At 36.2% G+C, this 21,494-nt stretch overlaps 1 protein-coding gene across 3 annotated transcripts in view; it reads right to left on the bottom strand.

The window, feature by feature from the left end:
* The window catches only part of LOC114654708 (vasculin-like), a 48,457-nt gene that overhangs the window by 15,805 nt on the left and 11,158 nt on the right, over nucleotides 1-21,494 (bottom strand). For all 3 annotated transcript variants that reach the window (XM_028805425.2, XM_028805427.2, XM_028805426.2), the window contains 6 exons: nucleotides 17,534-17,649; nucleotides 16,657-16,762; nucleotides 16,352-16,563; nucleotides 12,689-12,755; nucleotides 7,580-7,779; nucleotides 5,366-5,515 (listed from right to left, as the gene is read on the bottom strand). In XM_028805425.2, the coding sequence (XP_028661258.1) occupies nucleotides 5,366-5,515; nucleotides 7,580-7,779; nucleotides 12,689-12,755; nucleotides 16,352-16,563; nucleotides 16,657-16,762; nucleotides 17,534-17,596 (798 nt within the window). In that variant the 5' untranslated portion in view covers nucleotides 17,597-17,649. The remainder of the gene's footprint in view (nucleotides 1-5,365; nucleotides 5,516-7,579; nucleotides 7,780-12,688; nucleotides 12,756-16,351; nucleotides 16,564-16,656; nucleotides 16,763-17,533; nucleotides 17,650-21,494) is intronic.

Below are 21,494 nucleotides of genomic sequence, written 5' to 3'. Positions count from 1 at the left end.
TGATAGACCAAAAACAAAAATGTTTGACATTTTTCCAGTACTTTATTTTATTTTTATTGCAAGGCCTATCATTTACTGTACAATGTTTAAAAATAGCATTCAACTAAATGAGCCTGTGTTTTACAGACTGAGCACCATTCTACCTGGAGCAAATTCCCCCCAAACAAAAGAAACTTTCAAAGTGCTTATTCAGTATTCTTTTTTTAAGTGATATTTAAAATATTACCATAATTTAACAGTTTAAAATATTTTCACTGTACAGCATAGTTTTTTCTGGAGTTTGGACACATTTTATACACATTTTATTTTTCATTGCTAAATATTATCATAGAACTGTCACTCTATAAATAAAACAATCACTCAGGAAACTATGACCAAACTACAGTACTATGAAAAGCACGTACTGCGAAGACAATGAGAATCTATAGGACACTCTGAAAACTGCTGCTCAGAGGTGCCATCCAACAAACCTGAAGGACATGGAAGAAAATCTCACACGAAGAATGGGGTTGGATTTTTTGGGGAAAGAATGGTAAAGACTACCAAGGGGACTAAAAATTCTTACAAGGCACTACATTTTGTGTTTTATAACTGAAATAATGCCTTCCACACATTTATTTTTTTAAAAACTTTATGCTGTTTATGGAGTGTACTCAGCCACAAATCAATTTTCCTCAAATTATACTTTTAACTTATCAGTTGTTGTAGCATGTTTCTGTCAATTTCACTGAAGAGGCATCTCTTTGAAAAGAGACATGCTTAACCTCTGTTACAATAATATTCTTAGTCTTGTTTTAGTTAACCTATTAATGTACAGCTGTGCTCCAGGCAAAATGTATTCCACGGGTACATGTAATAAATCTCCCGAAAGCCATTTGATACCAGTACACTTAGTATAGCTTTTAAGGCAACTATTCTCTACTTTGTAGAATAAATACCTGAACTACCATGTGTACCAATTTTTTTCATAATTGCATTATATCATCACATGCTCAGTTAGGCAAAATACCCATAAAGTACTTAGTCATGAAACTGTCAAGAGTAGCAAATGAAACTGGATACTACAGAATGTAGTACAGATGTACTACATTCTAAAGCACAGATACTACAGAATGTAGAGAAAATATAATGAATGGCTAGATTTTAATTATCATATATACTCACATAAAAGTTGGGTCTCGAAACCCGAGAAGTCGATCATAAAATCAGACCCCAACTCATACACCCGTTCAAAAATGTGACACTTAATTTTTTAAAACATCTTCTTGCCTCTTCCAATCTCACATCAGTTTCTCAGACGCATCGAATTTTGTTGCAGCAGCGCAGTTACTAATTTCTTTAGCACCTTCAACGATGTTTAAATTTAAAACCAGCTTCATATTTTCTTCTGATTGAACGCTCCATCTTAGATAAGGGATGCTCTTACGATAAAGGTGTACGAACATGTGAGATACAAAAAAAAAAATACACAAAACAGTGCAAATGTTGCTTCGGAAAAGTTTGGGTATTACCGTGTAGTCACACAGGCACAATGCGCAGGGAAAAAAAAAAAAGGCAGTGTGCTCCATGGTTACTCTCTCAGGTGGGCATTAACATATCATAATCTCTTGGACTAATAGCGTGAGTTTTCCTCAATCGACTTATACGTCCGACATTATAAAATACCAGAAATTATACAGTAAATTCAAGTCCCAATTTATCTGCGAGTATATACAGTAACACTTTCATAAAAATAAACTAGGTCGGTCATGCCCCAAGGTTAACATGAATGGCCCAACAACTTTAAAGGCCATGAAGCTTGACAAAACTGTTAGCATGGTATATTTGTAATACTGTCTGAAAGCAAAAAACAAGACAAGACTCACTGCCTTGATTTAATATCATATTATGTCCCTGATGACAGTGTTCAACACTGTCCAACACATATTACTAGTTAAAATAATTCAAAAGATTCAAAAAGTATTTAGGGGGAAAAAAAAAAAAAGAAAAAAAAAACTCTTGCCTGAACGCAACAACTGTCAGTCAAATACAACAGTGGCTTGTTTCAACCTTGAGGCAATTCAGTTCTTTCAAACCCTGTATGCTATAATAAGTTGCATGATTTTTCACATTTCCACTGCATTGCCCAGTGAGAAAAAGTGGTCTTTTAATTTTATCTGTGGAGTTCTTTTTTAACTTGAGGACTCAGCCGGCAAGCAGAGCTCTGCAAATAAAGTCTTGAAGGCTTTACTTCTTAAAAATCAAGTTTTTCCACAGATAATTTTATAGATGAAGTAAATAAGTGTGAATTCTTATTGTGTCTCACATTGCCTAGCTGCATAGCCTAAATAAAGGAATTTTGTGCAAAATGGCTTACGGGTAGTTCGAATATGCATAGCACAGCACAGCGCTCTGACGCTAGTCCAGTTGAAGTCAAAGTCAAGTGAACATGGGACTCCAATGCAGGATTGCACTATTGTTAAGCAACACACAGTAGTATTATTTCTTTGGGAGGAGGGAGTGAAACTTGTTGAAATTCACTGAAGGATGTTGGTTTGTGTAGATTAGCAAGCTGTTTAGGTACCCATCTTGAGCAAACTTTATGCTGCCCCAAGTCATCATGAAATATGGTATAGCTGATATCCATATTTGCAGCAACAGCAGACAACATAGTAAATCAGTCTTCTCTGATGAAGGCTTTCGCCGCGTTGAATGGGCCTGTATGCTGATGTTAATGTTTCTTTCTTATATTCTGTAAGTGCCTTGAGCATGGGAAAGGCGCTATATAAATAAAATGTATTTTTATTATTATTATTATTAATGGTCAACCAGATTGGGCAGAAGCATAACCAGTGAAGCTCAAAGAGATCTCACTACAGCATGTTGTTCAACAATGATGCAATCCCACAGCAGAGCATCCATGTTCATTTGACCTTGACTTCAACTAGGCTAATAGCGGAGTGCTGCAGTGTGCATGTTTGAACTACCCCTAATCTATCATGAATGTGTTAATATTGTGTCATCTTCTATCTGCTGTGGTTACTGCATAATTTTCAAAGTGCCTTTTTTTTTTTCTAATTTACTCTTGTATATGCTTCTAGTTTTGCTCTGGGATCATGTAAAACAGCTACAAATATTTGAATGAAAATTTGAGCATATAATTTAGGCTACATGGAGTGTGATTTGGCTTCCTTGGTAGAAGAATGAGTATCATGAAATATGATATCATAACCCATACAAAAAAGCAAAGGGCACGTAAAGCAAAATGGGCAGATAAGGGCCAAAGGCCACCACAAACCTCTACCCACATGGGAGTAGAGGGAACTCTGCTCCCTCAAAGTATTTGACATAAATGCACAACCTTGCCACATCTGTGTTGTCTGTTAGCTCACCAATGACTAGTGACATATAACCAGCCTGAATGACACCATCCTTCAGCCAACTTTGAAAGTCCTCTACCAAAACATGAACATGACATGCAGGAGACAGATGTTCCAATTTCACAGATTCAATAACTTTATACCTTGTTTGATCACAAGTTCACTGCAATAAAATGCTACAGAATTTTTTTTTCTTAAACTCCACATCAGTGAAGGCATTATAATAGATCATACAAGATGATTAAGCATTTCAGAATTATGGCATTATAAAGACACACTTTTTGGTCAACTAATCATTTATATGACAATTTTCTGTATCAGTTTTCCTCTTAAGACAGTTTGCCAGAATTTTTTGCTTGCTAACTCATTTTGAAACTAACTTCCAATATGAACTTAAAATATTACTTCCAATCTAATCAATAAAATTAAATGATTGGATATAATCACCACAGACTTCTCTATTTTAATAATGTATTAATTTTGAGAAATATGCATTACATTATGAGAGTTATACTGCCAAAAAACACACACTTTACTGTACTCTATACCAGTGAGCATATATGCCAGTGGTTCTGGAGTACAATTCTTGTTTCATGCTAAACAAACAGGATACTGAAGCAGCTGCTTCCCTTTAGTGTTCAATGTCATCTGTACCTATGTCTACAGTTCTTGTCACTAATTGTCAGTATTTAGGTACAGTGGAACCTCGGGTAAAGGAACATCTCGGACCATGTACAAATCGGGTTACAACCAAAAAGTCCGCCAAACTTTTGCATCTGTGCACGACCACACACTCGGGTGACTAACAAGCCAGTTTCCCTTCTGGTTCGTACGTGCCGATGATTTCCGCACATGTGCAGTCTCTCCCTGTCATTCCTTGTGCGGCAAGCGAGTGAAAGAGCGCGAGAACGTGAGTGAGAGAGAGATAGAGAAAGAGAAAGAGAGAGAGCGAGCCCAAGCAGAAGAAGTAAACATTACAGAAGTAAGTAAACATTTAGTTTACTATTACACTGTGCATTCTGTGATGTAATTAACTATTTTTGTGCTTAAAAATCTTTAAAAAATATATATATTTACATACAGTTTGTACGGTCCGGAATGGATTAATTGTATTTACATACAATCCTATGGGGGAAATTACTTCGGGTCACGACCAGAGTTTTGGAACGAATTACGGTTGTGACCCGAGGTTCTACTGTACAATTAAAGGAGCAAATTCAACAGAAAAAGGTAAAATAAAAAGAGAATAAATTTTGAACTTTTATCAAAGCTATGGCATAAACTCACCTTTCTGATTTCTTTTACATGTAAATATACACTACAGAAAAGAAAAAATCCTAGCGACTGATTGATTTATGAAAATGGTTGGAATAAAAACCTGCAGCCACAGTGGTATTCCAGAACTTAACCAGAGAACCCCTGCTATAAGCAAAAGCTAAATAATTTTTTAAGGCATGTTTGACCTGTGGCAAATAAATGGCTTTTATTTCTGTACATCTCAGACAAGTACCTTCCTTAATTAAATAATTTGCCTTCACCTCAGTCAACACTTATATAGTACCTCTGGGGAACAGAGATGTTCCATTTTGGAAGAAACCATAAAATGCTTTAAAAGAATATAAAAAGGTACAAAAGTAATGTTTATAAACAAGTGTATGTAAACCAACAGAGCGTATAACAGACCAACTACAATTTAAGAGACTTTTACAACCAAAAAAAAAAAAAAAAAACACCCTACACAAATGCTAAGGATATTAATTAAATGCCAATTTAAATGGACAATAATTAAAAACAGTAATTCAGTATATCGGTTCACAATAAGCTCACACAGGCTTGAATGAAGTACTGGACTATTAAAAGAAGAAGAAGAAAAAAAAAACACCAACATAAATAATATTCAGTGCCTATAACAATACATCAATATTACTAACACTAATTTTGTTGAATTAAAAAAATGCCTTTGAAAAAGCAGACTGATTAAAATATGTATTGCTAAATTTTAATACCTTGTATTGGATCATATCACCTTGATGATCTTCAAACCTATCCTGTTTTAAAGCCTTCAAAAATACACTCTTTTTGTCCACTCGTGCCCGTGCCAGTTTCATTAAACGAGGCTGACTACTTTCCACACATGAAAAGTTAGAACGACTTTCCTACAAAAGTACATAACATACACATCTATTAAAATGGATTAGCAACAATTAAATTTACAACAGAATTTAGAGAGCATTTAAAGAAGACGAAGAGTACAAAAAAGACAAAGCATGGCATTAAAAAGAAAAAAAGAAAAACTTTAAAATTTGAAGCACAATATACACAAATATACATTAAAAATCTTAGCAAGCCAATTCATATTTCCAGCTCAAAGCAATACTTTTCAACAAAAAAGGTTAAATCTCAAAACTACTCCAAAACAGTTCTGCACTTTAGCCATCTCTTTCTTAGTTAAAACAGCACATCTTTCTATATGAGCAAGGCTGAAAACAATGTGTCAAGGCAGATTAAAAATTCTGAAAACTCCAAATTGTTAACAGTAAGGATCTTATAATTTGTATACAAGTGTGAAACTCCTACACCAAAAAAAAAAAAAAAAAAAAAAATACTAAATATAGTATGGTGTAGAAGACTTTCACTGAGAGGCAGTTAATATACTCTTCAAATAATCTGGCAAATCCCATCTTCCAATCATTACCAGTGGTTTATATACCAGGAACAAACAATCTAACTTTTGCTTAGTTTATCATAAAGTTCAAAGCCTATTTTTAAACATTCTGAGATCCACATAGATACCAGTCTTGCATGTTCTCCTGCTACCACTAATATAAATGGTTGACAGACATCTACCATTTTTAGCTCAGTCAATGTAGCATGTACATCTAGGGGAAAGATTTGTTTTTTCCCCCATGGTCAAGGCACATAGTGAAAGAATGAATGCAAATGTTTGCAAAAGATGAAAATACTGCCACAACTGACAGCAATTTTTGCCTATTTTCTGCTTCAAGTGTTATATTTAAATAAGTGTGTATATTGTAGATCTTCTAACAGGGTCTGAAAATTTTATTTGTGCTAATGTTAAGGCTGTTGAGTATTTGGATGCTGTGATAATATATTAGTTAAACACTGTTATGTCATTCTATGTGAGCTGTCAGCACAAGAACAATTTTGACCAGTGCCGTTCAATTAATATTACTTTAACTTGTTCTTTTCTGGCTTTGTACAGCATAATTGGTATTATGCTGAGGAGAAAGCTTGGCATTTTAAGCTTCCTTCTTTCCATTTACAGAGAAAGGATTTATCAAAATATACTTGTGTATGTAGTTTCTTTAAGCAAAGCACAGATGCATTTAACATTCCATTAGGTACCAAATCTGCCTATTTTAGGTGGGGCAGCATGGTGGCATAGTGGTAGGTGCCACTATCTTATTTGTATAGCCCTCGAGGCTTCATCTAAAACACTCAGATTAGTTTAATTGGCAACTCTAAATTGACTCCATTGCGAGTGTGTACAAGCACGTGTGGACCCTATAATGGAGATCTACACTATTCAAAGTTGTCTCCCCATCTTGTGTCCAGTGCTACCACAATACCCTCTGGCAATAAGATGGATAAGATTCAAAATGCATGTACACCTGCACATATACGTTTAAGTGCACTTTAGTCTCAAACCGCATGCCAAGTTATAAATGATTAATCCATCTGCCACCATATTGTCGTGGGTACCAAGTCCCTAAAAAGATCACAAGTAGAGAAACTGATTATTGTTTGCAAGTTATTTTCTTTTCTTAATACTGCCATAAACTTTTTTTCACATACTGGAAACAGAGGATACTTTTGTAAGTAAAGTAATACCTAAAAGTACAAATGACTTTTTGTTGGATGCAAGTTCTGCGGTGGGTTGGCACCCTGCCCGGGATTGGTTCCTGCCTTGTGCCCTGTGTTGGCTGGGATTGGCTCCAGCAGACCCCCGTGACCCTGTGTTCGGATTCAGCGGGTTGGATAATGGATGGATGGATGCAAGTTTTAAACAATGACCAAATGCATCTTTCCTGAATTTGGATCCCAGCATCATCATATCCTCCCCAAACGTATACTTCAGCTCTCATTTGTAACAGGTAATTGTTTAAATTATATATAATTTCATATTTTGCAGCTCTAAACAAAATAATTTTTTTCTAAAACCGATGTGTTTTCTATTAAAAACTTCAGCAGTAAATTACCTTTGTCAGTGTTGTAGTTGGTTTTGGAGTTAGGCTTTTAGTGACATTTAGGCCAATCCCATTTCTAGGATCATGAATGTCTGGTTGTGAGGAAAGGTTTGAAAATCCGGTACTGGGATATCCTGATGACATATCTTCTTTAGTACCTTTTTTGATTATCATCATCTTGGAAGCTCTTGATTTTGGATTCAGTGGATGTTCTGTATTAAAACAGCAGAGTTATAATTCAGTACTGGTACTTAATTTATTAATTTATTTTTCCAAACCCACATAAAAGAGCTTGTAGTGGGCCAGAGGCATTCCATCAGCTTCAGGTTCAAGTTACATACCAGAGAAGAACGGAGAACAAAGGTAAAATTCACTCAGATCAGCCCAAATTACAGCCTAGCCTATAAATCTTTGCATTTTCAGTGATTTCCATGTGTGTGCGTCTCTCTCCCAGGTACCAAATAGATAGTGCTTAGGCCAAAAAAAAAAAAAATACCACTCTTGAGCTGTGAGCCAGCACTTCTAAAATATGTCACCTACTTTTAAAATTAAATAACTTCTAAAATTTTAAAATTAACATTCAAGTAGTATAAAAAAAATAAGCAGTGCAACATGTGCTGACCTAGCAGAAGAATGCTCACATCTTAAAAAAAAAAAAAAAAAAAAAAAAAAAAAATTACATATACACACACATTCCATATTCAGCTTCTTGTACTTTTGAAAGCTTATATGTACTAATTAATCATTTCATCATATGCATGAGAAATAAGTCTGTTAGTTCATTTGTCTATGCAGTTATCCCATACAATTTGCATGAGGTTAGGGGTACCTGGGGTCACTGCTCAAGCAAATTAAAATGTGTAAGGATGGCTGCTGAGACAAAGATCCATGGCTTCCCCCCAGGCAAATTCTGTAGTCCTGCAGTTTATGTGCAAGCTAACTTTTGGCAAAAATTTACCTTATAAATTTGTGTTCATTTATAGCAGTAAATGATAAAAATCTATATATATATAATTCACTAAGTCCATGGCAAGCAAGACGCACGCAAGACAGAGCCAAGACGCACACAAGACACAGCCCCGCCCACCAACAATTCACTAAGCAGCCGACCATGGCACGCAAGACAGAGACCATGGGATACGCACAACAGAGCCCCACCCGCCAACTCTAACCCTCCTCCCGAGGCACGCAGCACCTCACCAAACACCGCCTCAGTCACTTTCGTCTCTGCTACAGTCCACATGCACCTCTGAGCCACGTTGACTTTTAATTGTTCTTTTCAGTTCCGGCTGCTTTTCTATATATAATCCACCAAGTCGCCCGACCATGGGATATGCACGCACGCAAGACACAGCCCCGCCCGCCAACTCTAACCCTCCTCCCGTGTCATGGGGTAGGCATGCCAGAGCCCCGCCCACCAACTCTAACCCTCCTCCAGCGTCATGGGATATGCACGACACAGCCCCGCCCACCAACTCCAGCACTTACTGTCGCCGGTTGCATTAACAAGCAACCTTTGTGGTGTCATGCATGCACATATACCGTCGACAAATATGACCGCTCTTCCTCACGAACAAGATTTCGCAAGACGGGAAAAACGGAACACCTGCAACATTATCTTCACATTGTTTTCCTTTTATTTCTGATCCCGTTCAACAACTATGTGGCGACTTCAACTTCTCAACTGTGACTCCGGAACAACTCAGTACGCGAGCTATATTAAGCGTCACCAACGATGACTCGCTACACCTTAATGAACAGGTACTGAAACTTATCCCTACCAACGAAGTAACTTTCACCAGCGTGGACTCCATCGTCACAGACGATCCCGCACATCAACTTTCATTCCCCGAAGAATTCATTAGCAGTCTTACTCCCACTGGCAAGCCTCCGCATAAACTCAAACTTAAAATTGGTTCAGTCGTCATGCTTCTCAGAAACCTCATGCCAGCAAGGCACTAGGCTCTGTAAAGGCACTAGACTGACTGTTACCAGCATTCACCACAATGTACTACAGTGTAAAACAATCGCAGCTGCTACCTCAAAAACTGTCCATATTCCCCGGATTTCCTTGACCCCATCAGATTCAAATTTGCCTTTTACTTTTACACGCAGACAATTTCCTGTTATATTGGCCTTTGCAATGACAATTAACTTTCAAAAAAAGATATGCCTGTGTCTGCCAAAACCAGTTTTCAGTCACAGACAATTGTATGTTGCTCTCTCCAGAGTTCCATCTTTTCATTCACTCGCAGTCATATCCTTAAACCCACCCCATTTGGACAACTGTCTTTCAGGAAGTGTTCACCCATCAATAAATAATTATGCGGCACGGGTTGGCTAGTAACAAATATTACAGATACAAAAAAAAAAAATCAAAATACTAGCACAAAACACAATATAGTCCAGTTTCGCAGATGCAAACGATGGTGATGTAGTTATGAAATGAAATCCCCTGTGAATAGCCTTCTGAAAGTTACGTAAAGCTTTGCCATACCGTGATGCTGATGCAAGTGATGATTTGTGAAAGTTTGGAACACTTCCCAGACAAAGACAATTTCCAGCCAAGACAAAATTACACCAAGAAGTAAACACAATACATTGATCATAATATGCCAAAAAGCCATGCTTCTCAACTGTTATTAGAAACCCGAGTAGTAAATTGGTGTTTTAACTCAAGCAAGCAGATGAACATATCATAACTTGCTACTTAAAAAAAAAAAAAAAAAAAACGCAAAACACTGTAAAAACAGCCATTAAAATTTGTAGTATTTTACAAATGATAATTACGAAAAAATGTATACTTAAGTACCAAATACATGCCCCAACACTTTTGCCTCCAATCAAAAGGATAGCTTCTGTCGTCCTCTATATGACAGACTTTGCTCAACAAGAAGAAACTTTAAAGAGAGTAATTGGGGGGGGGAAAAAGGTATAATTTTCAAACTAACATCCAATACAAAAATTGTGAGTATATTTGACGTACGTCAGTACAGTTACTTTAAATAATGCATGTAGAGAAAAGCCAAGCAAAATGACACCTTTTATTGGCTAACTAGAAAGATTACAATATGCAAGCTTTCGAGGCAACTCAGGCCCCTTCTTCAGGCAAGATGTAATCAAATAATGCAAAAAACAAAAGAAACTGGGACAAAGATTTAATTTATATGTTCATATATAAACAGAGTCACTGAAATATGCAGGAGGAAAGTGGTTTACCTCCTCATCTGCAGCATAAGAAGTTCAACAACAGAAACAGGGCAGCTTAATACATACCATTAGTAAATCTACTTAAAATAACCTACTGGTCAATTGCTTGCCAATTTTATGACCAGGAACCTAAGCCTTGCATGGCTAATGTCTATTGCACAGATACGGTGATTTTTAACTTGAAAAACTTAAATAAATAAATAGATAAATGGAAAACTGGTATCTTTTAATTTACCGTACATACTCATGTACAAGTCGGGTCTTGAAACCCAAAAAATTGATCATTTTTTTTTAAAAAAAGGACCCAGTCTTGCACAGCCATTCAAAAATGCGACACCAACATTTTTTTTTTTTTTAAAACATCTTTTTGCCTCCTCCAATCTCGCATCAGTTTCTCAGATGCATCGAAGTTTGTTGTAGCAGCGCAGTTACTAACTTCTTTCACTACTTCAACAACGTTTAATTTAAAACCACCTCCATATTTCGATCGCTCCATCGTAGATAAGGGATGCTCTTACGATAAAGGTGTAAGATACAAAAAACACAAATCAGTGCAAACATTGCTTCTGAATAGTTCGGGTATTACCGTGTGGTCACGTAGGCACAATACATAGGAAAAAAATGTGCTCCGTGGTTTCTCTCTCAGGTGGGCGTTAGCATATCATAATCTCTTGGACCAATAGTTTTCCACATTCGACTTATATGACCGACATTATAAAATACCAGAAATTATACAGTAAAATCAAGTCCCGACTTATCCGCGAGTATATAAATGTAAGTAAGTTCATTAATCAGAGCGCCTTATATCCTATGCACCAAAATTAGCATTTTAAGAGTAGTCCATACAATTCAGCAACGCAAAACTAGGTTTTAGTGAGCCCTACAAAGAGATGGATTCTGGGGGTTGTTTGAAAAGGAAAAGAAAAAAAGGGATAACTAAAGATTATGTAAGATGGCTGTGTATTTCTAATTGTATTGTTCCTGCAAAATTTTACAGGATATTTAACTAAAAAAAATAAACACATCCATAACAGACTTGAAACTAATTCAGAAAAATAAAATTACAATAAACACTGGGTTTAATAACAACAAAAACTGTACTATTTAAAGAAACTGATGCATGCATTAGGTAAAAAGGAAAACAAAAAAACGTAGACAAAAATAAACATCCAACAGTTTTGGGAAGGTAATAAAGGAATAACAAAATGCTATGGAATTCAGTATGCATTAAGACAAAACACTACAAAATGGAGAGGATTCAAGACCATAGTATGTATCATTCCTGATGGATGTCCTTCGCAATTATTCAAAAGGAGCAAAAAAACAAACTATATAGGATGTCCAAATAAATTTGGTGAATGTTCTGCCTTTTAAGAAAACAAAGAAATCAACACCTAGGACCAGGAAATAAAGCCTACCCTCTAACAAATAAACAAAAAATAGTTGAAAGTCAAAAGGTATATATAGCCAAACAAAAGCCAAAACCAAATTGTTAATCAAAAATCATTGACAAATTTACTAGAAAATGTTCTAGAGCCCTAGAGACTTTAAGTCATTAAATACACACTTAAAGGATTTGTATCCAGAAACCTGAAATAGATAAGGTTCTGACAACGTAAATAGCCATGTGATCATGACATTGCAACTCAGCACTTTTGTGGTCACATGGAGGCAAAACTGCACTGTTGCAAACAAAATGTCTGTGCCTGATAGAAATGATACTAAACTGCAGCACTGAAATAAACAAAAGAAGCTGATGCATAAAACAGCAGAACCAATAACTGTGCTCCCAGGTTTGCAACCACTTAACAGCATCAAAAAAGGTCCTACATTATTTTTCGTTTCATTATTTACGTTTGTCTTTTTCACATACATTAGTATTAACAGTTAAATAAATCTGGAAACTCTTACCCCAAACTCCAGCAGCAACAGATTTCCCCTGGGCTACCTCTCTTTCACATTCAGGATTAAGAGATGGCTGCAAAAACATTATAATTAAAGAACTCAAATTATAAAACAGGTATACTTGCCTAACATAAAAACAATTTCTTGTTTTTCAGCTGTACTGTACTGTACATTTTGGAAGAATGCATTATTATACAAAATTTAAAACAGAACGAACAAACAAATAAAGTTTTGTTATGGGAATGACTGATACTGTGGCATTGTGGTTATGTTTGTCATCTCACACCTCGAGAGACCAGATCACTCTATACAGACATTTAGTGTTCCATCCAGGTTGGTTCTTCTGTTGAGCCCAATATTGCTGATGTGCCTGTCCTCTTTGCACTTCTGGAGACAGAAAAATAAATCACCTAGTCCAGACACTGTGCTAAAGAGTTAGCAGCAGGGTGTCTACGGAGATTTGCAATGAGTTTTTGAAATACATGTAGTTGAGAACTCTGCACTCAAAGTATCAAAAATTACCCCAATGCCTAAAATGTAAAAACATTTCCTACCTTTAAAATTACTGACCAGTGACGCTTATCTCTAATAAAAACATTTGAATGGCTAATTCTTTGGTACCAATGTTGCAGAGTCTCTTATTGACCCCTTCAGTTTTCAGATGCATTACCATGGCTTTCAGCTGCATTCTGTGGCAGATGGACTCCACAGGAACTTGTGTCTGAATTATGCTTGTGACATTTAAAACAATCATTCCAGAATTTCTATATAGCAACCTCCTTAGTATGAACTTGGGCTGTACACTTGCCCCTGGATCATGGACTTTGTGTTAAAAACTATAAAGTAAACTAATGGTGGGTGGATATCCCAGATTTATTTCAAGTGCCATCTCCTTTACTTTTCTTTCGCTGCACCTAAAAATTCTGTAAAATTACTAAAGCTTACAAAATACCTGATCAGCAACTTGGACGTGAAAATACTAAAAGGATGGGAAAATAGCAATGTTATAAGTGTTAAGTTATAAATTGTGCCACTATCAAAAGGGGTGAAATCATTTACATTTCCTAGCATCACTACTACTCGTCATGCTTTTAAGATGAAAACACAAATTTTCATATGAAAAAAAAGTTTAAACCTTTTATCTTCTTGTTCCATGCCAACTAAAAAAAAAGTTTAAAAAGTGTCACAATCGGTGCTTTTAGGCTATGCAGAACTCTAATTTAAAAAATAGCATCAGTTTCTCCTTAACATCCCACGTTGGCACTGTGGCTGCTCATTCAAAACAGATTGCAGAATGAATTTGAATGAAAGAAAGAATTGTAAGCCTGAAGCCAAATTAGATTCAGGAAATGTTTACCTGCTATTTGTAAAGATGTACATATCTATTACAATTAAATTTTATGTAGTAAATATGAGTGGGCCAAATTTTGTGAAGGGATGTTCATCTTTTGCGATACAGTACGCAATGTTCACTTTGATTTTAAGAACCTCCTCATTAACTTATTTTTTTGTGTGTCACGACATGCGGGTTTTTTTTTTTTTTTTTTTTAATTAAAAAAGCTAGCTGCTGCCTTGTCCTCTGGAAATGTGACCAACCTTATGTTTAAGCAACTGGCTTGGTTTAATAAAATAGAACTATAGTGTATTATTTATAATAATCCAAAAGGCCAACCTGCTGTTTCTGCTGAGAAATTAACTTGGCCAGCTAGATTCACAATTTTGAATTGTATTCTGTTTGTAAAATCCTGTTTCTGGAGTTTGTGTATTGCTTTTGAGTGAGATTTTTTAAGCATTATTGAGAAATACGTGTACAGTGATCCCTCGCTATATCGCGCTTCGCCTTTCACGGCTTCACTCCATCGCGGATTTTATATGTAAGCATATTTAAATATATATCGCGGATTTTTCGCTGCTTCGTGGGTTTCTGCGGACAATGGGTCTTTTAATTTCTGGTACATGCTTCCTCAGTCGATTTGCCCAGTCGATTTCATACAAGGGATGCTATTGGCAGATGGCTGAGAAGCTACCCAGCTTACTTTTCTCTTTCTCTTGCGCGGACTTTCTCTGATCCTGACGTAGGGGGATTGAGCAGGGGGGCTGTTCGCACACCTAGACGATACGGACGCTTGTCTAAAAATGCTGAAAGATTATCTTCACGTTGCTATCTTTTGTGCAGCTGCTTCCTGAAACGACATGCTGCACGGTGCTTCGCATACTTAAAAGCTCAAAGGGCACGTATTGATTTTTGCTTACTTGTTTTTCTCTCTCTCTCTCTTTCTGTGCTCTTGACGGAGGGGGTATGAGCTGCCGCCTTCAACAGCTTTGTGCCGCGGTGCTTCGCATACTTAAAAGCCAAACAGCCCTATTGATTTTCCTCTGCCTTTATGACAGTCTCTGCTCCGGACTCCTTTGAAGAGGAAGATATGTTTGCATTCTTTTAATTGTAAGACAGAACTGTCATCTGTCTTGTCATGGAGCACAGTTTAAACTTTTGAAAAAGAGACAAATGTTTGTTTGCAGTGTTTGAATAACGTTCCTGTCTCTCTAGAACCTCCTGTGTTTCTGCGCAAATCTGTGACCCAAGCATGACAATATAAAAATAACCATATAAACATATGGTTTCTACTTCGCGGATTTTCTTATTTCGCGGGTGGCTCTGGAATGCAACCCCCGCGATGGAGGAGGGATTACTGTAGTCACAAACTGCAGTCTCCATGTCTTAAATATATGTCATCTGTTTTACAATATAAGTCCAATTGTTTGTTTTCTATGTTCAGCATTGCACAGCCCTAGAGTATAAGTGAACAAAGCCTCCTCACAGTTGAAGTTTTGTCTTTATTTCCTCTTGTTCCAGTTACCTAAATGTAGTAAGGTAAAGGTTTGGGTACGTGCTTTGTTTACAGATATTCGTCTGCGAATAGTAAGTTGTATGCACTAAATTGTTTCCCAGGAAGAAAAAAACACCATATCTCCTCAGGGGCTCCGTATGAGTGAGCAGATGAATATCTGTAAACATAAAGCACGTACCCAAACCCTTACACCCCCCCATCCCCCCCAAGCCTAATCTTAACTATAGTGTAACGGGGTATGCGATGGGCATTTCGTGACTGACGTTCTGGGCAGTACCTGACATACGTCACAGGTATTGCAAGCTGCAGTTACACCCATCTCCAACCATCCCATACTCATTTAATAAATAAAAGCCCAGCCATCTGCTTTTTTATATCACCGTGCTACAAGAGCTGGAAGTGATGTCAAACTGAAGCGCCGAAACCTTGGTAAAGGCATAATTAGGTAGCCCCGAAGCGCACTTTTGTAATATTTTTATCTAAAATTATCTCGTACATACGTGAAAACATCTCATACGTACGTACGTAAAAGTATTCCGTACGTACGCGAAAACATCTCATTCGTATGGGAAAGTATCCCGCATGTACGAGATAAGGGTTATCCCATAAATTTTTTTTCACTGTGCGGTTCAGAGCTTCCGTAGCATAATTTTATTAAAAAAAAAAAAAAATCATACACTTCAGAAGGCAATTTCATGTGGGAAATTAATGTTATTTCTTTATAATCTAGGTGTATATTACTTCCATACAAGACATTTGTTTTATGGTTTTATAAGAATAAAACATTTAACTAAAACAAAAATAACTGTAGTTAACTTACAAAATCTTCGGCCTCAAACTGTTTAAGATCAGGTCCATCATTTTTTCCATTCTCTTTCTCAGTCAATGTGGTTTTACGAAGAGCATTTTTTTTTCCAATGTGAAAACCAGCTTGCCTTGATCTTGAATTTACCCCACGATTGCTGTGACTATTTACTCCTTCAAAAGCATTTTTACCTCTCCAACCATTTTTTTCTTTCTTTCCATAATTTACTGAAATTGGATAACAAAAATTATATTTCAGAAAAAAAAAACAAAAAAAAAAAAAAAAAACAACCCATGTATGCAAGAACTTTAAACACTTACTTTGCCTACATCCACGCTCATTTGAAGATTCAAGCCCATTGCAAGAACTATGCTGTTTGTTACTTACATCACTGTGGTTCTCAAGATCATTAGAAGGTTCAGCTATCTTCTCAAAATTTAAGGGTAGCAACAAAATAAGAGTGGAAACATAGGTAAAAACAAGGAAAAAACAAAGAAAAAACAAAAGGTTTAGTTGACTACAGTTTAAGAAAACCAAATAAAAAAAAAAGGCATGAAAGGCCAGGATGCAATGGTATTTTTTTTTTTTTGTAAATGTTAGATAGTATGCTTGATTTAAAGAAGTGGTGGCCTTCTGTGTGTGTGCATTCATATTATATATATATAAATAAATAAAAGGTTTTACATGTCCAACTCTAAGGACATGTGCAGGACACCTAAGGGGTTTGTTCCAAAAACTGGCTACTCAATATAGATGGAGTGAGTGAGTGATTGAGTATCTCTATGTTCAGTACAACATCATTAAAAGAAAACAGGACCTGACACATATAGGCTAGCTTTACCAAAACATTTCAAGACGCATTTATTATTCCGCCTGGTGTGCCTCACCTAAAACGTTCTAAAACCAGTCTGTACTCATATTTACTCAGTATTCAATATCCCAGTTATAAGAAATAGTAAATCAGACTATGAATGCTTCCCCAAATACTGTCCAGCCGAGTCCTAAAAAAGAAAAACCTCTAAAAGGCCCAAAATCGGTTTGTAAAACATTTTTTTGTCCTACCAAACAAATTAACTGCATGGTTTAATGGATTACTTAAAAATTTAAACAGTGTAGTTGCCCGCGCATTTTCTGAACAAGTACATTTGAAAGCTGTCAAAATTGTTAAATATGCAAAAACAACTATTTAAAACGTACCTTCCTTGATGATGGCAGTGGAGGAAAGTTAAGCCAGGCTGGAGCAAAATCATGCTGCGCCATTTAGATCAAATTCTAAAATGTTTCAAAAGGCAACTTCAACCTCATGTCACATCCTTAAAAACAGAAAAAGGTTAAAAACACATATTAAAAACAAAACCATAATTAAATTTAATTCAAAGACAGTTTATACAAAACATTTAAGTTTTCATAATAATCAACAGCGCTGCCTGATGTTGCACTGTTTCACTAAGGAGGACCCCACATCCTGTTCTTCCATCAAGGGGGAACCCATACCCCTCTGTTGATTTTGTTCTTTCTGCCAATTGGAACAACCCAAATCTTCATGGCTAATTTGCATGCATAACTAGCCACGTGCCCAGCTACAATCTCAAAACAAGCCTTAACTGATCACTTTCCCTCCTTCCTTTTTCTGCAAGAATAAGACCTCATTAAATATTAATGGTTTCTTTCTTCTTGATAGAGAAAAAGAAATTGCAAAGCAGATGCACAGATATATAGGAGGCTGCATCCAGAGTTGAGACTTCAAACAATGGAATGAGCTAGTTCCATGCTTCTGCTTTGTGGCACGGCCCAGGATATGTCCCAAAATAGAAACAGGGAGTGCAATAATCTGTACAATTTTTTTCACATTGCTAGATTGTGACTGTTTGGTTTAGTTTTGTTTGGGGTATTCATTTGGTCTGTGTCTTTTATTGTTTGATGCACGGTGGCGTACTGGTTACAACATATGACGCCTCACAGCTCAAATCACATTTTTAATCAATAATAAAATCGGTCTAGCATTGCTAGCAAAAACTTTCCTAGCTTCTCTTTCCCTGCCAAAGTTCCTGAACATTTCTGCGATTTCACAGCACTCAAGAGAAAGTGAACTCTTTGGGATTCACTCATCACTACTTGGTATTACGCAATACATTTCAGGGTGATAAAGAGAACATTGCACATATGTTTTGTATCTTTTGTTCCTTTTCTTCTCGCTCATTTATTTCAAAATATTGTATTAAACAGATTACTTTATGATACATATTCACAAGTTTAAATGGAAGCATGTTAGCTGGAGAGCTGATGGTTCCTTTGATTTTTGCACCCCATTATTAACTGATGATTGGTTAAAACACAGCAAACAATTAACTTTAACATAGCGGTTTCAAAATTAAAAAATGGGCAATTAAAAGTTTTTAAATCTTAAATTAACTAAAACTAAGCAAACAAAATGCTGTATTAGTAAATAAATGGGTTTCAAATAAAACTTTATTTAAAGGCAACAACCGGCAGCCACTATGGACCTCTAGGACCAGAGTTTAGTGCCTCTTGGGTAGAGGCATTTGCAAAAAGTTTTCATCAAAAGGTGGTTAGAACCCTCAATGGAAGCAATCATTTACACTTTTTAGTGGATACTAGAAGTAACAGAACTAGTCAAGTTTGCAATGATAAGAGAACCTTTATAAATGCAAAAATCAGATCAGAAAGAAATATTAAAGAAATATACAAAACAGCTGCACACGCAGTACAAAACTATTACAGCTGGTATTGTTAAATACTCTGATAAGTATGAAAACCAATTAAATCAAAATAAATAAACTTTGTAGAAATCAAGCAAATAAATTGAATCCTAAAACCTCAAACGTCTGTTTCAGTCTAAAGTTTGCAGTAAAACATGCACAGCAAATGTAAAATGTGTACACATACTGGTATTTGTGAGAAAGAACTGAAAGGTTTAGCATTTTTGGACTAAATAAATACATAAATAAATAAAATGCAAAGTTGAAGAATTATTCACTCAAAAACAAACAAACACTATTAATTAGGCACCCCAACGTTTTTTCCACCACAGCAGGGATAAATGTGGCTGCATATTGAACGTCACGAGTACAACAGCACCTCTTGTCAATAAAATGGACGGACAACTGAATATGTGTGGTCATTGTCACAATGAAAAAAAAATGTTGCGAGCTCTGAAGTGGAAAAAAGGAAGGTGTGGCATATAGCACACCACAAGTCCAGCTGGCAGAAAGGAAGAGAGAAGTACAGGAAGAGGCAGTTTCCTCACGTCCAATACAATAAGCAATGACCAAGGATGCTAGTGCACGTGCACACACACACACACACACACACACACACACACACACAAACAAGAGAGAGAGAGAGAGAAAAAGAGAAACACTGTATACAGTGGAAGGCAACCAATTAGGCAACAAAGGCAAGTTCAATGCACGCGTGTAACACCAAGGGGAACAGGAGGATCCAGTCAACCTATGATCTAATATATCCAAAACTACATACATGGACTTCATAACCCCTCTGGATTCACACTGTGTTGTGATGTTCTACTGAAATCTGGCATATTTACTCACAATAATAATTTGAAATATTAGCAAAGGAGAGTAGTTTTCCCCCTATCTACCCATCCATATTCCAAATCTGCTTATTCTGAGCAAGGTCATGGGAAAGCATGCATCATGTGCAAGGTGGGAAAAATCCCTAATCCGGGCACTAGTCCTGGCTGGGTTTTACAGCCTTGTTGAATGATGGGGTTGCATTAGTTTAGAAATGTGATGCTTAGTGAGCAGACGAATTGTTCACATCCAGTTTTAAGCAGTAAAGTATTCACTCATGGTTGTCTCCAAACATATGCACAGTATGTGTGGCTTAAGTGAGACTACAGGAGACCAGAGCTCTCACTGGGTGAATTTCTTAAGATTATTTAGAAAAATGGTGTAAAACAGCTGGACAAAAAAAAAAAAAAATCAATGTGCGTTTTGGGGCTACGCTAACAGGTCTACAGCTGCACTTTAGGAAAAATTATAATAGAAATGCACATTTCAGATACACAACATTAACACAAAAAACAAAATTCAAGAAAGGGCCAGTGAAGTAAAAACAACAGAAGGTGCTAAATAAATTTAAAAAAATTAAAAAAATTAGCAACCCAAACATCACATGCCACTAACTTTTTGCAGCAAGACAAATTGCAATAAGTGCGAATTCTTGGTATGTCCACAAACAAAACATTTTTGCACAATTATAATAAAATACTTTGACAGACCTAGGCCAGTTTGTCAGTCAGCCCGACAACTCCTTGGACATTTAAACATCAAACCAGGCAGAAAAAAAGAAATCATCCAAGTAAATCACTAAGTAACACCATCACTTCTGCCAATATACTCTGCTCCATAACCAAACAGACAAGACAGTAAAAAAGATGAAAATTGCATACAGAACCATTCAGAGAATAAACACTGAAAACACAGTTACGCATTCTCCTTGCATCTGTTTAAGTTTTCAACGACACAAACAATGTATAATGACTGGTTTATTAAGGGACCCAAAAAACATTGCACCAATATGATTGAGTGGATTTTATAATCACCTTTCTTTGCACCAAATAAGGGTCAAGTTCCACCACAAGGCAGTACTAGAGAAAGTTTGCCCATTAAAAAAAACAAAAGGAATAAGTAAAAATGACTGCCAAAAGGTGGTAACATTTTCATACAGAGGGATATTTTTTACAAATGCACAACAGAAGATACTTCCGTTAGACACAGAAGAAAGATTTACAAGGTCTGCCAGGAAGTTAAAGTTCTTAATATCAATCAACAGATGTTTTCAATATACAAGTAGATGCTTTCAATCAGTCTAATTAAATTTAATGACAGACTTAAATTAAATAATAAATTAAATAACTGACAAATGTTTCAGTTAAGAACATGGTTAATTTACCTCATTAAAAGTACAAAAATATATTCATGGTCTCTCCAGCCAGACATAAAACAAAAGCATTTCACACTGTAAAGCAGCCGAAAGATAATCATACATGTGAAAACCGTAGGTTCAGCCATTTGTGGTACAGTAATCCCTCGCTACTTTGCTGTTCACTTTTCGCGGATTCATGACTTCGCGGGTTTTTAAATATAGTAGTAGTATTTCCTAGTCTAAGAAC

The sequence above is a fragment of the Erpetoichthys calabaricus genome, chromosome 7 (assembly GCF_900747795.2).
Source record: "Erpetoichthys calabaricus chromosome 7, fErpCal1.3, whole genome shotgun sequence".
Classification (NCBI taxonomy): Eukaryota; Metazoa; Chordata; class Cladistia; order Polypteriformes; family Polypteridae; genus Erpetoichthys; species Erpetoichthys calabaricus.
The sequence above is the reverse complement of the archived record's forward strand: the minus strand, read 5'-3'. Positions and strand labels throughout refer to the sequence as shown.